Genomic DNA, 16,334 nt, shown 5'->3' with positions numbered 1-16,334 from the left:
GGCCACATCCGGCCATGCAGGACCACATGGGTGAGCACCAGGGTCATTTAGGAGGAAGAAGAAGGAAGAAAGCACGGGCAAGAACTTTTATTGTGGTTTCCATGTGAAGGAATGGATGGTGTAAGCAGGCTAGGAATTGACTAGTTTAAATAATTTCAGCAGGTTCTGGAGTGCTGGGGCCATCCGCAGCTGTCTGGTACCTGGCCCTGTATGATTAGGATTGGCAATATTGACCTAGAGTGGAAGAGCCCTGTAGGAGCCCAATAATGAAGGTGGTGGGGGTGTGGCTTTGGATTGGTTGGCTTGCATGTGAAAGGCACACTTGCATGGGAGTCATGGATATCTCTGGGAATTTAGATAGCCCTGAGAGAGGCAGTATCTCCTGGGTCAGCAAGTCCCCAAGAGAGCAAAGCATCACAAAATGCAGAAATTGAAAAACACAATGAATACACAGGGATTCTGTGTTCTGATCTAAGTCCCAGGAAGACTCTTTCTTCTTTGGTCCAAGAAAATCTACAATTCAAGGGATATACATAGTCCAGTAACAAAAACAGACAAGCAGATCAAGTATGGTAATCAAGTGTGGTGAGTTCTATGACTGAGGTGAGCTCATCAAAATGTGGAAGCATCAGGTATAGGTTTCTGGAGTGGTGGGTCACTGGAGGCTTTCCAGAGGAGCTGATGGTTGAACTGAGTGTGAAAAGATTCATAGAAGTCAGCAAAATGAAAAAAAAGAAAAGCATTCCAAACAGATGCCCACACACGTGACTGGTCCCCTAAAGGAATGAAACATGGAAGTTGTAGGTGTAGCTTGATGTGGCTGGAGAGAAGAGAACAGAAGGGGCTAGGGAGTGGAACTGGCAGCAGGGTTTGTGGGTGAGGAATGAGACAAGAGAAGCTTACTCTGTGGGTTAACGGAGATATTTAAACTTCCTCATGAAATCATGGGAACCACTGAAAGACTGAATACAAGAGAGACACGACCAGAATTGCATCTTGGACAAACTAGTGTGGTGGTAGAGAATGTGTGTGTCTTGAGGGTCTATGTAAACCAAGGCGGGAGACTGCTGCAGTGATCCAGGCAAACAGCGAGAAGAGCTTGAACTAAAGCAATTTCAGTGCTAGACGAGAAAGGGAGCACATACAAGAGACATGAAGACAACCTAAACTTGGTCAAATTAAAGTCACAGATGAAATTCAAATGATAATAAACACATGTTTAACTACTATGATCAGAAATGTGGGAAATTATTTATTTATTTCTCAAACTAAATCTGATTATTTCCTTCGGTTTTGCAGATTTTTAGCTGATAAACACTTAATCTGTATCTGCAATGGGCCCCCAAAAGATGAAAAGGTTAAAATTCAGACAGAAAAATTTATGCATACAGCATACATAAGCAACGGGGTATGTGGCCACATCTAGAAAAGTAACCGGGAATTTTAGAATTCACTTGAGTATCTGGCGTTGGAACAAAAAAGTGACAAGAAGGAACACTCAACTGGGGTTTTCAGGAGGCCTGGGTTCCAATTCCATGTTTGCCAGCCACGTGGCTTTTGGGAATGTCATTTACTTCTTATGAGCATGAATTTCATCATCTGTGAAATGAAGGTGTTGGGTTAGGTGACCTCCAAGGTCCTTTACATCCTAAATCCCATGAGTAGAGACACAGTTTTTGCCTCATCAGAAACCTCTGACACCGATTTTAATTCTGTTTATTTGGGCAATTAGGGTAATGCTCTAGCAGTCATGATTAAATTTCAGTTTTGTACTGTGTAATGTGAACTTAGGTATACAGCTTAGTCCTTCTGGTAATTTGTGCATAAAAGATTATCCTTAGTTCTTTATAGAACTTACTCTACATGTAGTTGGCTATTAGCTCAAGCTCTGAATTGGTTTTATTGTAATTAACATAAATCTATCAAAATTAGCCTTTCTTTCCCAATATACAATCAACTATGTTCTGAGGAGTTTCTATGGCTAAGGCAAAGAGGGCTTCAAATTACTATCTAATAGTCATTCGGAACCAGTCCATATCCACCTAACACTTCTCACAATTATAAGACCCTGGGGAAGTGGACTTTACACTGGATGGGCAGCAGCTGTAAGGTGGAAGGTGGAAACTTGCTGTTGGTTAATCATGTTGCTAAAACTTTTGAGATCTTCAAATGAGATATACTTACACCCTGGGAGAATCTGGTTTAACTAGGATTTCCTTTTGCTACCCGAGCTTGAAGACTTAATGAAAAAAGATCTTGAACTTCCTCCGTTGCACTGAGCCCCCGAGAACAACAGCTGCCGAGGAGAGGGGGCTGCTGTGAGTGAAGGCCTCCCACCCGGGGATGGTGATGCCGCTTCCCCCAAGTTAAAATCAAACACCCCAATTTCGGTGCACTTAGAGTTGATACTTTAATCCCGAAGACTCTTCTTTCTAAACTTCCCTTCATCTTGTTGTTTGGAGCCCTGGGTGGGGGGAGTGGTGAGGGTGGGGGGAGGGTTTGAGATAAGGAAAATGCAGGCTTCCAGTCCTCTGATACTATCTGCAAGCAGGGGATGGAGAAGGATAAAGAGAGACACAGGAGAAGTGGACCACCTGTGTCCTGTGTCTCCTGGTGGCCTCACAGTCTCTCCTTTCTGCCTGCACTGTTTCTTGGGTAGCAGGTTTCCTCATGTAGTCTTTCCACCTCTCTTGGCATTTTTTCCTAGGCTTTACTCTGTTGGGCAGTTGACACTGTAACAATTATAGGGTAGGTCTATGGCCAAATGCAGACATGTCTGCTAAGGGGCCCTTCGGGACAGGAAATTTGAAGAGGAAATAAGGAAGAAGATTTCTAATTTCAGTCTTAATTAGAAGACTCCAAACTCATTCTGTAGATTCATTCATCAAACATTGTGAAATAAATGTTTATTACAGAAGTCTCAATATATATATACACAAAATAGATGACCAAGGAATGTAACTCCTTCCATGGAAATTTTTATTTGGTTTTTATAACCAAATCATCTTCACTGTATATGTATACAAAAAGTGAGAGGTTATTTTGTGCTGATAGATTTAAAGACCAATTGATTATGTAACAGAGTTCCTTCAAGTAAGTGCCTCACAAGAAAATTTATAACCTGAAAACTTCAAGCTCCATGTGGTGTTTTGTGTGTTGAACCAACAAACTCATTAAAATAACATTGGGTAAACCCAAACACAACACAATGAAATTTCTAACACAGCCCACATTAACCAACCAACTTTAAAATAATATCTTTGTTATGTACTAAGGTTAAAAATTCAGCAAATTCTTTATATTTTTTCCACTTGAGATCATGTGTGGTTTTCTACTTTCCTGAGAAGTACACTTTTGCGGGTTTTTTGATCAAAGTCAGGTTATTTTTGCAAATAGACATCTTTTGTAGAGGTCCCTGTTCTACTTAATCAAGGTTTCAAGAAAAAAAGAAGCACAAAAATATTTACCAGTTTTTTAGTGAAACATAAAAATTCTTATGTTCTTTTCCGAGTGTAGACTTTGGAAAGGAAGGCACGAACGTAAGGTTAGCCATCACAGTGTGTGTGTGTGTGTGTGCGTGTGTGTGTGTGTGTGAGTGTGTGAGGGAGAAGAGGAGGAGGAAGGAGGAAATAAAGGAATTTGGCTGCAAAATTGAGTAACAGTTTGAAACACTTGGCTTCCAGTTGTGAAAGATGAGCAACGCTGGGGAAAAGGCTGGGCTAACAAGGGACCACTTGAGGAAAGCTTAATCTCAGCTGGCAGGCTGACGAGGAAGGTCAGCTCAGTGCACGCGTTCTCAGCTGGAGTTGGGCTCCCTTTGCCAGGACCATTGTCTTCTGCATTTCAGCTTCTGAACTAAACTGAAGGTGCCTCCACACAGCCAGCTCCTCATCTCTCCCCTTGAACGAGTCGGCTCTCCACTGTCATGCCATGTCCAGGTTACGTATCCCTTCCACCCGGCAAGTGGCACAAAGGGAACCACTTCTTATTGGCATGTTGGTGTTGTGTGTGTGTGTGTGTGTGTGACAGAGATTGCTTTCTTCCCCCTTGACAACCACAGTCCTCTTCAGAAGATGAAACCAAATTCCTTCTGAAGGCAAGGAGGGTAAAATGAACACAGAAAAAAAAAAATGTGTATACATTAAAAATGAGATACTTGAAAATTACTGCTGCATAATTTTCAATTATTAATGTTAACAGGAAACTAGAGTTGAGAGGGGCATTTTAGGAGATTTTAGAGATTATACCCCAATGTATCGTACACTTTCTAAACATCAATTCTTACTTGATGAGGTTCTCTCTATACTGAATATAATCTGTAATTCATTTAATTGGCCAACTATTGGTTTTTCATGTTGACTTTGTAATACAATAAATGATTAACACACATCAGGTTTACAGCAGCAAATGAAATGGAAGACTGAAGAAACAGAATGGATAGTTTAGGAAGAGTTTCTCTTTGTTGGAAGGAGGGAAGTTTTCTCTGATTTACCCAGATTTCTAATTTACACAGAAAGACTTCTGTATCACTGGCCAAACTGTTAAGCCATGCATAGTTGACAGATAGTAGATGAAGTAGGTAAAACTTTGACATAATTTCCATTCTGAATCAAATGATGTATGGAAACCTTTTATGATAGCAATTCATCTCATCAGTTTTAAAGGTGAAAATGAACTCACATAAAATTTGCCTATTAAGAAAGTTCATGTCTCTCAGAATTGAGAAATAGTTCCAAAGAATTCAGCTATTTTATTTGACACGTAGATCTGGTCATAGAAAAAAAAAAGAAGTTTTATTTTTGACTTGGAAGTTTATTAGTCAATGGATCACTTTTTATGATACTTGGGCAGCTACCACAATTTATCTTTGACTTGGAGATAAGAAAAATGGTTTCCGTGGTAGTAATAAAATGGACATATGAAAAGATACCTACTAAACTTAAAATATTGGCCCTAAGCTATATAATGTTATTCTCATTTTATTGAAAATTAAAAGCTGCATAGCCCCATTCCTTGAAGGAATGTTTCTGTTATTAGAGCTTCATAAATTGTGTTCCTGAAAAAAAAAAAAACATGCTGAAATATTTCAGCACCAATTACAATTACTGTGAGGCATAACTATAAATTAGAAGGCTGGTTTTCTTGTGTTTCTGGCAAAACTGGTCCTGAAGATAAGTTCAGAGAGGGCCCAAAACATGTTGAACCATGTAAACATTTTTGCAATAAGCAGATAGGCCCACAAGTTAGGGATGATGAGAGTACCAGCGTCACCGTGTGTTTGTGGGGCATTTGAATGAGTGAAGTACTTAGCATAATGCCTAGTACTCAGGAGGCACAATAGAAATGTCAGCTGTTATTATAATAAAGTAATTTTGATATGTAAATTATGGTGTGTTTGTTAAACAGCTCATTGCATCATTGAAGCTGAATACAATTTGTCTTTCAAGTGGGGCTGGGCCATAATTGCGGAGAGCCTTCTGTAGTGTTACTTGCAGACAAGTAGTTGTTCTCTGACTGATTTTAGTCGCTGGGATTTCAGCAGCTGGTTCAGTCAATTCTGTTCAGTTCAACACTGTAAATATTTCCAGAACATCCCTTAAATGTCAGGCACTGGTGTGAGCACTCGGGTTATAAGGCGGGAACTTTCCTACCCTGTAGGGGCTCACAGTCTAGTGAGGACAGTAAATCCTGAAGGAAATAGAACTCATCATCACATCCTAGAGTGTTCTTCCACCTGACCATAAGGAAGATGGTTTCAAGGACATGGCTGGTTCCTCTGCATCCTTTCACAGTAAATTTCTGCTTCTCCAATCCCAGACTTCAACATTAAGAACGGAGGTACTAACGATAGGAAGGTATGAGGAAGGAGTCCAGCTTATGAAGCATCTTTTATACAGCTCTCCTACCAATGCCAATACCCTGTTAACAGTCTTTTAGCATTGCCACTAGATACTATAATACTATCAAATGACTACTGTTCTTCTACCTACCAGTTTCAAATAAGGCATTTCCACTGGCCTCAAGGTAATACAAAAAAATTACCTGGGGAAGGTAGGGGAAAATGCCAGGGATTTCAAGAATGGGCCTTGCTTCCTGTCCCTGGAGAACAAAATTAATTTTGAATTATGAAAAATTCTGCCTGTAGCCTATGAAATCTCTCCCTTTCCCATAGAAAATGAGTTCCTTGGGTGAAACCGAGAGTGTAGTTGGTGTCTTATATGTAACGAGGGAATAAAAATGTGGGTTGAAGCTGACAGATAATGGGAATAAAAGAGTTGCAGTAGGTTAGAACTCACGGGTACAGTTAACAACTGAAATTCTGCTAAGATGCATCGAAAAGAGCAACAGGACTAGATAATCAGCTTGTTTTCTTTGGTACGTGGTGTGTCAGTTGTGCCTCTGATGCCAGTCTGATTCATCTTTCTACTATAAAATGAGATTCTCTAAAGGAAAACATTGCAACAGGAGTGAAGACGCTGAATCTCAAAGGAAGGAATTTGCCTCCTCATGAAGAATTCAATTTACCAGAAATGTCCGCTTATGGGGTGTTTACAAGGAAATGTGCCATTTGACAGTATTCTGAATTTATACAAATAACTGAACAAAAACAAAAAATGACTTCACAACATTGCTCAACGCAGAGTTCACTACTGTTTTTCATTTCTATCTTATGGCATATGATTTGGGTTAATTAGAAACATACTTCAATTTATAGCTAAAATGACTTAAATCTATGAGTTTAATAGAAAAAATATAAAAAATGCTTTACTAAGGTAGGTAGATATGAGGTATCAGTTATAGAATTACAAATATACTGCAATGTCTTTAATTATGTGACAGCTTTATTGGGTTAATTGCTTACATGGATACTATTTCTATGCCTTTGACACTTACATGTCTTGAAAATGAAAAAAAAAATCAGATAGTTCAGATAAGAAGTTAACTATGAGAAACCATAGACCAGCTTAGACTTTCTTAACTTCTTTAAACACGTCCAAGTGGGAATGGTTCCATTATCAAAACACAATTTTATTGAACCAAAAAGGTTTTCCTTTTTAATTCCATCTTCTAATTCGTTTGTGAACTCCTTTACTTTGAAGAAAACGCATAAAGAGAAAAAAGATTAAGGATCTGATTGAAGATCGTATTTCTTATATGTAAAAATTCATTTTTGTCACACAAACTCTGCCATGCACATGTAGATCATATTCAATAAAATATTTATTTTAAGTCTACACCACAAAATTGTTTGAATCAGAACCAGTATTTTAAAAAAATCACTCATAATAATTTAGTCAATTAGTTTCAGTAATTGCCCCCGTAACAAAAACACTACTAAAACAATGCTAGGAATCCTGGGGAAAAATAAAGAATTTCTCTAAAATGAAAAAAGTTATTGACATCATTATATTTTCAACGAATTCTGAAAGCAGTCTGTAAAGCAAACTGTATAAATTTTGCAATCGATCTAAATATTAAGACTGTTAAAAGAGTTAAAGACTTTTGTAACCATTTCTAAACTACAAACATTTTCCTTGATTTAAAATACTTTTCTTTGCTTGAAGAGAAGCAGAAATATATTAAGCCATTTCAAAGAAGATTCTAAAAATATTCTTCAATTTTGAAACTGCATCTTAAATGCTTAAAACATATGTATGACACCAGCGCCATACTTAATTAGTTATAATTGAGGTTTTTGATCAGCTTTTATTAATTCCAGTTTTGCTAACTATGTGTAAAATTAAATTTTGTTATAAAGTTACATATGGAAAAGTAAGCAAACTATACAAAAATTAAAAAAAAAAAACACAATTCATTCTCCCCGTTCCTTTAGTTCATGTGACATGAATTTGCTTGTGGATGAAATGTTCATGTCTTTAAGCAACAGCAGGGAAAAACTCAGTTTTCATTTAAAAATAAAATGGCTGTTCTAGATCAATAAAGAAAAGTATATTTTCTATACTAAACTATATTAGGATGTTCATACGGATTTAGTTATCTATCTGGATGCCACACTAACTGGATGAAAGACACATCTAAGTAGCATAGGCGAACTTGCTTTTAAGACCCAATTAGCAAAAAATGTCCACATTTCACGCATTAAAATAGTTGCCCTATAATAAGATTATATGCTAGAGCTACTTTATTTCTGACAGATCACTACTGGTAGATTGAGTTGTATTAAACATTGTAAACAATTATTGCCTGCTTTTATGTCTCAACCCTAGTGTTTTCCTTATTTTATTTAGAGTGAGCTTTATTACCCTATTTATTATTTTGTGTCATCAGAGCCCAACACAATTGGAAGAGAGAGAGAGAAAGAGATAATGAAAGAGTGAGAGAGAGAGAGAGACAAGGAAAGAGAGAGAGAGAGATTAAGATTGAGATTTTCCAGTGTTTCCACCATGTTCGGTGGTCCAATTAAAGATCTACTGGGGAATGCAGTGCAGTAAGAAAATAGAATTAATATTAATGTTTAGAGTGGCTTAAGACTGAGATTTTCTGGGGGAAAAAGATTATAAAACTGGACATAAATAGCTCTTGCCTTATGTGAAGAGATTTAGGAAACTCTCTTTACCTATGAGTCTAACTGGCCGGTTATCAGATTATGCCAAGTCCATTTGCCAAATGTTTACAGCTGCAACTTGCCATCATCAATCTGTTTGAAGAAAATTAAATGCTTGTTCTTTTGTGGGGAGGGGAGGAAGATTAAGAGATAATATTTCGACTCAAATAAATGGTGATAACCTGCTACAAACAACAGAAGACAGTAGTCTGGCTTTTTACCCACATCAGTCCTGGCATACTTCCATGTTCTCGCCAAAGCTTAATTACCACGGGGCCCCAGTGGTTAAGGGACTATAACTCAGTGGTCCCTTTCAAGAGCAGAGGAAAATTATTTCTTAAAATAAGCAAACCACTACAATACACGCTTATTTATTTGAATATGAGTAAATAGAAATTTCTCTTTTAGGCTATGAGTGTGTAAGTGAAGGCAGAAATGGGTCAGATAATTCTAGGTGTAACCAAAAGAGGGCACCATCTGCCCTTAACGTCTGCACAGAGTTCCTGTAGTTGTAAAAACAAAACCCCAAAAACCCCTAAACCCCTGAACTCACAAAGAAAAGGCATCCCGTGGCTCCTGACATTTTGTCCGCTAAAGGAGACCAAATTCTGAAATCACACGTTATGAAGAACATCACTTTGGATACTTAAGTCAGGACTTATTTCTACATTTAGCACTCCTTTTGCCTGAGATGTCAGCCACGAGAAGCAAGTATTTAACATTCTCTGTGACACTTTTCAGACACTTTGAGATGAATATTTCATAGGGCACTGAGAAAATTTCCCCTTAGGCCAGAGTGCAGTCTATCATCAAACGGCAGGACAAAAAGATGACAATTAACTTCCTAATGGTATCTTAACTCCAAGGGGCTATCTATAATGATAGATAGATAAGGAACAGTGGCAGGACGATCTGACACATGGAGGACACAGTTAAATGCATTTGAGGTATGTGGGAAATAATTTGAAACAGCATTTGGTACCAACTTTTAGTAACAGAACAAATGTTCATTCTTTCAAGTGGGAGAAAAAAGCATCCTGACGCTACTCACAAATTTATTTTCTGTATTCTTAAACATGCTTTATAACAAGTGCATGATTTAAATAGTTAAGTGTTTGGGGGGGGGGATTGCACACCTCTCTTGCATATAATCGATTTCCTCAGGGTGATGGGGAAGAAGAGTTCCAGGCTCTTAACGGTAGTAGCCAAACTGCTCTCAAAAATTCACTATACAGAAGACCACGGGATTCTTGAAACAATGAGTTTAGCATTTACACCAGAGACTGGGGATGAGCATTTCACTTTGTAGTACAGGCAGCTGTAAATGTGAATTCTTAGAGAATGGTCAGAACAAATAATTTTATAATCCTCTCAAGTAAAGAAAAGCACCCCAAATAGTTTCATGGTCAGATAAGAAGAAGACTGACATTTGCTAATACTAAAATCCAGTATTTCTTTTCCATGAAATATTAAAGCAAACCAAAAAAAATTTTTTTCTTTCTTTCTCATTCTGTCTCTAGAAAAAGAATCACTATCTAGTGGATGGCGTTGTGCAAGCCTCTTCATGTTTCTTTTCTCCAGAAAACAACTAAACACAGGAAAGAACGAGTTCACAAACATCCCAACTCGCCCCTGCCAAGGTACATCAGAGAAGCCGAAACCAGGATTGCGTGGGCTTGGGGTGGGCTCACCGCAGTGATTCGAATTAAAACCTAAACGTGTCACCCTGAGACCACGAGTACCCTTTTTTCCAGGGTGGCCCCGACCCTAGTCTCTCTGCCCGAAGGAAGAGCCTCATATGCTCCACGGATTTGAGGGGAGTTGTCGCCTTGGTTTCCGAGAATCGGGTTCCTCCTGGGTCACTTCATCTAACCCAACCACCTGTTACCCTTCGGGCCTAGGTTTTCCAGAGACAAAGTTACGGACTGAGCCTCTGCCTGGTCTTCGTGGTTGGGGCTTCGGAGGCTGTGGTGGGGGGCGGAGGGGTGGGAGGAGCCCCGAAGGATGACCGAGAGCTTCGGGTCTCCTCCGGGGTGTCGGCGTCGCTGTTTACCCTCCCCGCCGCCTTCAGCCCACTTCCCTTTTCCTCCCGGGGAGGAGGAGATGGTTAAAGATTACACCGTGGCCGCGGGCACTTCAAAGGGCGGCTCGGGCAGCCAAAGGTGAAGATAACGTTCTGGCAGCTCTAATCAGGGTTTGTGGTTGCCACATTTTAATCACTTCATTAAAAAAAAAAAAAAAAAAAAAAAAGAGAGAGAGAGAGAGAGAGAGAGAGAGAAAGAAAAAAGAGAAAGAAAGGAAGAAGAAAGGAAGAAAAAAAGTTTCCATCACACGCCCATGCAAGGGATGTACAGCAAGTTCTTTTGGGGGTGGGCAAGCTGGAGTTCTCCTTTGGGGAAACTTTTTACAGGTCTTGGTGGAACGCGGCTGGGCGCGGAGGGGAGGTTGGGGCAGCGATCAACTGGGCAGCCCGTCCTTAGGTTCCAGGCTCAGGGGCGCAAATGCCCACGGAGCAGGCAAATGCCTGCACCGGGAAGACTTCGACCTGCGACCTGCCTGGAGCTGGACCGGGAAGCTGCGAGCACTGGCGCTTTTCGGGGCTTGCACCCGAAGCAGTTTCTCCGCGGGCCCTTAGAAAGTGCGCGCGTGCTCCCCCGAGACACGTGCATTTCCCAGGGGCCCAAACACGTCTGTCCAAGATGCCCTCTGCAAACCAGTCCACCCCCTCCAGACCCCCGGGCCGGTCTGGGGCTAGCTTCCCTTCCCCTAATTGCCCCCTTCCCGGAGCCGAGGGGGGCGCACTTACAGGTAGGAGGTGAAGACGCTGAGGTTGGAAGGCAGCTCCGAGAGCCCCAGGTCGGAGCAGTCCACCCTGAGCAGCATCCTGCCGTCGGGCTCGCACTGACAGTGCGCGGGGCACCCCCGCAGCAGCGCGCCCGGCCTCGGCGAGCCGCCCCCGGCCGCCAGCTGCAGCAGGACCGGCAAGGACAGGAGCACGCCGACCCGGGAGATGTCCATGGTGCCCGGGCGGGGGGCCGCGAGCGGGGCGCGGGGGGAGGACAGCGTCCGGGTTGCCGCCGGCCTCTGCGGCTCGGAGGGCGCCCGCAGCGCGGGGCGCCGCGCTCCTGACCCACGGCGGGGGCGCCGAGGAGAAGCGCGGCGGGGCCGGGCCGTGCCCGCTGCCGCCACGCGGGCCTCCGGAGCGGCCCTGGCTGCAGCCGCTGCAGGGGCAGAGAGCGTTGCTGCTGCAGGCGGCCTGCTCTGTGTGGAGCAGCATCTCCGCTCGCACGCTTGTTTTTTAAAGCGCTCCGGGCCGAATTGCGCGCCCAGTGACGTCAGCGCAGCCCGGCTTCCCAGGCACCCCCCGCCCGGCCTCCCTTTCCCTCCTCCGGCCCCCTCCCTCCTTTCCCGATCCCGGGCCGGGAGGCGGCTGGCGGCGCGAGGTGCAGGCGAGTTCTCGGCGCTGGGGCTTGGCCGCCGCGGGGCGCATTCTGGCTCTCTGCACCGTGTGAGGGCCAGGGGACCCCCACCTTCATTCCCTTATGCGTCTCGGTGACCCGGATCCCAGAACAGAAAGGGACCTGCCTGAGGGACACAGATGCTCAGGGACCGAAGGATGCTGCACACTTTCTCAAAGACCACTTCTAATAATGGATGGAATATATGGAGTGATTAAAAAAACAACAACAACAAAAAAAGACTAAAATTCAATCCAGAAAAATAGTTAAAGTTATCAGGGTAAGGAGGCAGGCATTCCCCGGGCGAACGATGGGTGGCCTTTTTGATCTTTACCTCAGGGCACACAGTGTAGCTCGCTTTTGCCCTAAAATCAAAGTGCCAGGTTAATGGCTAAATAAATACGGCTTATGAACAAGTGCTGCAATGCTGCCTTCCTAACTCTTGGGGCGAGAAGTCGAAGTGGCTATTTTTTCAAACTGACTTAAGATCCCCCGGAAGTCACCTTTGGTAAGGCAATGCCTCGACCAGACACACAGATGGCTGTTTGCTTTTGCTCAGGGGGCCTTTCTTCCCAAGTGCCCCAGGGTTCTCAAAATGCAGGCCCCGCAGGTGAGAGGCACTGACTGGGTTCCGAGAACCCCTGCCCAGTACCCAGTGCAAAATGCGTGTTCTCACACACTTCAGCACGTGTCCTACAGTGAACCTGCAGAAGAAAGAAAAAGGACTTAGGGCTTTCTTGAAGACAGGGCCTCAGTAGGAACCAGTTAACCGTCTCCAGACCTGAGAGAGTGGCTCAAAGAGGTGACAGCCCAAGCCTGTCACATCAACTCACAAAATTGCACAATTTTCACTCTGGGGCACAATGCCTCCTTGCTTCAGGAAGGTGGAAAACCCTTTTGGCTCTCAAGCCCTCTCAATATTCTTCTACTTAGCCTTTCCCACCAAATTTCTCATAGAAACTTCTGAATTTTCCAATTGGGAAGCTATTTTTCCTTTTTGTTAGGTATATCCACCCTCTTTCACTGAAGGAACGACCCTCAAAACGGGCTGATCACCTGTGGAACTTTTATGATAATATAGGTACCTAGACCTACATTCAGTATTCTGAACATGTCCTTTTCTTGGGTGAATCCCATCATTAGCAAGTTTGTAATTCTCTGGATTAGATGGAGGGACAGAGAGGCTAAGAATTATAAACTCCATCCTCCTCATTTTGCAAATAAAGAAACTGCAGCCCCCTGAGATTTGGGAAAGTTTGACAGTGGCTGCTGAAAACTGTGAGTTAACCCTGGTTTTGGGCTATCAGTCCTAGACTGTTTCTTCACTTGTCCCTGTTCACACCACATCCCCTACCATCACTTTGCTTATTCTCACATTATTTTTGTTTCTCCAGCCATTCCTTCCATGTGCATAGAATGCCTACTAATTACCTATTTTCCTTCCCTTTTTTTTCTTTCCCCAGCTTACCTATTTTGTAAGCACAACTCAAGACATATTCTTTCTGTGGACCCTCCCATGTATGACCTTAGTCTGCATTAATCATCAAGCAATCAGTATTTGTCGAATGACTATGATCACGATGAAGTGGCAACGTCATGGAGCTTGCAGTCTGAAGGGGACCACAGACTCTGAGCACGAATCCTGCGGAAGATGAATCTCACTGAACAGTATGTTATAAATACCATAAAACTTAGTTCTGAAGTTTTCTTGAAAGCATATTTGTTTTGTTTTGCCAACTTTATTGTAACAACTTTGGAGGCAGGGACTGGGCCATTTGTCTTATCTTTACCTGTAAGACTGAAGCTCACAGTAGTGACCGCAAACCTCACAAATATTTACTGGCTGATCGATTTATCAACACAAGCATCCAAATATGGTTGTGTCCACCGTCTGCCTAAAAACTTTTGGCAATACCTTCTTGACTTCAGGGTTGCTGAAAAGGGCACAGCACTTTAGTTGTAGAATGAATCAGGCAGAACCGACCTGAATGTAAGTTATGCCAGTTTCAGGCTATTTGATCAGAGGCACAGAAAGAGCCCACCTGAGTCGGTTACTTTCTCTGTAAAAGGGGGATAATTATTCACCAGTGTTGTTCTAAAGGTGAAAATGTCTGGAACTTGGTCTAGAGCAGAGTAGACGTTCAATCTGTGTTAGTGCCTTTCCTCTTCTTTCAGGAATTGAACCTCGTTAATAAATTCATGTAGAGCAGAATTTCTGATTCAATTACGTGGGGGCAGACAACTGTGCTGAATGCCAGGGATAATGAGTATGTATGTATGTGTCTGTCTATCTATCTATCTATCTATCTATCTATCATCTATGTACTTGCCCAATATTTCTTCTCTCTCCTTTTGGTAGGAACACTCCACGCTTCTCCTTGGAAAACTACCTCCCAAACCTGAAGTAGTTCTGGTAGTATCTGAAGTATCTTGAACTCTCTATTATGTGGTTCTGCCTCCCCCCACCTCCCCCCCTCCCGGGCAAGTATACAACCCAAGCAAAGCAATCTGAATCTGTCTGGGGGATTGTTATAGACCCTGGGGTGAGAAGATCTTCTCTGGCTTCTTGAGCTGGAAAGACAAGGAAATTTGGAGTCAGGGGGGTTGCCATTCTGCTATAGAGAAAACTCACTGGATATTATCAACATTAGCAAAGAGAAGCGAAATCCTAGGGTCATCTTTTAAACACCTGAATCTAAGGCTGTTTCTACCCATCATCTCCAAATTGGTGAATCAATCAATTTTGTTTTGTTTTGCTTGAGACAGTGAATGAGGATTTAGTTGTAATCACTTGCGAGCAAGAATGCTCAGTAAAAACCTGGAAGCACAGGAAGTGTGAACATTGAAGAGTGACCTGATGAAGTCCCAAGGCCTTATAAAGCTTAAGAGATAGAAAATCACATAGATTGAAAATAAGAATGATATGGCTAATAGTAATTTTATTGCCCGAATGCATGTATGTTAGTCACTTTATCTTAACTATTAAAGATGAAAATACAGCAAATCAGATTCCTTGAACACTGGGGGGAAAAAGTTCTAGCAAGGACACTGAGCAGTAGTCTCCCTATTTTGTGGCAAATACCATTTAATTTGTAAGATCAGGTTCTCAAATTGCATTCTAATGACCATCAGCATTGATTCAGCCCTTTACACATTCATATGGTTTCTCTGGGTCCTCATAAAACCTTATAAAAAAGATATTGTTCTTACTCCAAGTTTAAGGAAAGGCAGTGCAAGTGGTTTTCCTAATGGTGACCAGTAAGTCAGTGATAGAACTAAAATTCTAACCCAAGTCTTATGACTTTAAGTTGTTTCCCAAATCCCTTGGGAATTCTAACCACCACCCCCTCCCCACTCCCGCCACCTATGTAGAGAGCAAGACTTAAACTGGATAAGATCTTGGGTTTACTGCCATTTCACTGAGAAAGAAATTTATGTACTTTTTAATTTTTGTTTTTTAAAGATTTTATTTTTAATCAATCTCTAGTCAATGTGGGGCTTGAACTTACAATTCTGAGACCAAGAGTTGCATGCTGTACCAACTGAACCAGTCAGGCACCCCATCATATATATATATATATATATATATATATATATATATATATATTTTTTTTTTTTTTTTTTTTTTTTTTTAAAGAAAAGTATAATCTTTAGTACTGCGATGGAGCAAATTGGAGTAGGGATTAGTGGCTTTTTATGTGAAGAGTAGGGGCAAGTATATATTCAGGCTTTTTCCTCTTAAATATCTGCATTTCTATTTTCTCTTGACAATTCAGGAATACATGCTGGTGAGATGGCAGAGCAAAGCAACAATACCCTTACTTGTGATAGTAAAATTAGTAGGCTAAGGTAGACTCATTTAGCATTTTGTCTGGGTGAAATCGTCCTTATTTATGATTTTGGAAAGTATCTCAGTGTTAATGAGTTGGTATGTAATAGAATAGCTCACGCCAGAATTCAAATCACTTATTACTTCTCAGACTCTTTGATTGCAAGTTCCTAAAATCAATTCTGGTAAAGTGCAATCTGGTACGTGTCTACTTTCTGGGCTTGCTAAATGGATGATTTCCTAATTCTTTAATCTTTGATAAAAGTCCACAACTAAAAACATTCATGTGCACCACAAGAATTACTAATAAGCTTAGTTGAAGCATGCCAGGATAATTTTAGTTAACAGGTAAGTCAATATTTCTTTTACAAGTATAGTGAAATAGTGTTTACACAACTGGTGGGCTATTATGGACTTATTTAACTTGTTTGAAAGAGTGTAGAGCCCATTATTTGCCCTGCTCATTTTACATTCATGATAT

General features: G+C 41.6%; 1 protein-coding gene across 1 annotated transcript in view; it reads right to left on the bottom strand.

Annotated features, from left to right (window-relative positions):
* LGR5 (leucine rich repeat containing G protein-coupled receptor 5) overlaps positions 1–11,584 on the bottom strand; it is a 126,878-nt gene extending 115,294 nt beyond the window's left edge. Inside the window, exon 1 of the mRNA XM_007082268.3 lies at positions 11,373–11,584. Coding sequence (XP_007082330.2) covers positions 11,373–11,584 — 212 coding nt within the window. The remainder of the gene's footprint in view (positions 1–11,372) is intronic.
* Between the last annotated feature and the right edge of the window lie 4,750 nt (positions 11,585–16,334).

The sequence above is a fragment of the Panthera tigris genome, chromosome B4 (genome assembly GCF_018350195.1).
Source record: "Panthera tigris isolate Pti1 chromosome B4, P.tigris_Pti1_mat1.1, whole genome shotgun sequence".
In the NCBI taxonomy this organism is placed as follows: Eukaryota; Metazoa; Chordata; class Mammalia; order Carnivora; family Felidae; genus Panthera; species Panthera tigris.
This window is presented reverse-complemented; position numbering and strand designations above follow the sequence as displayed.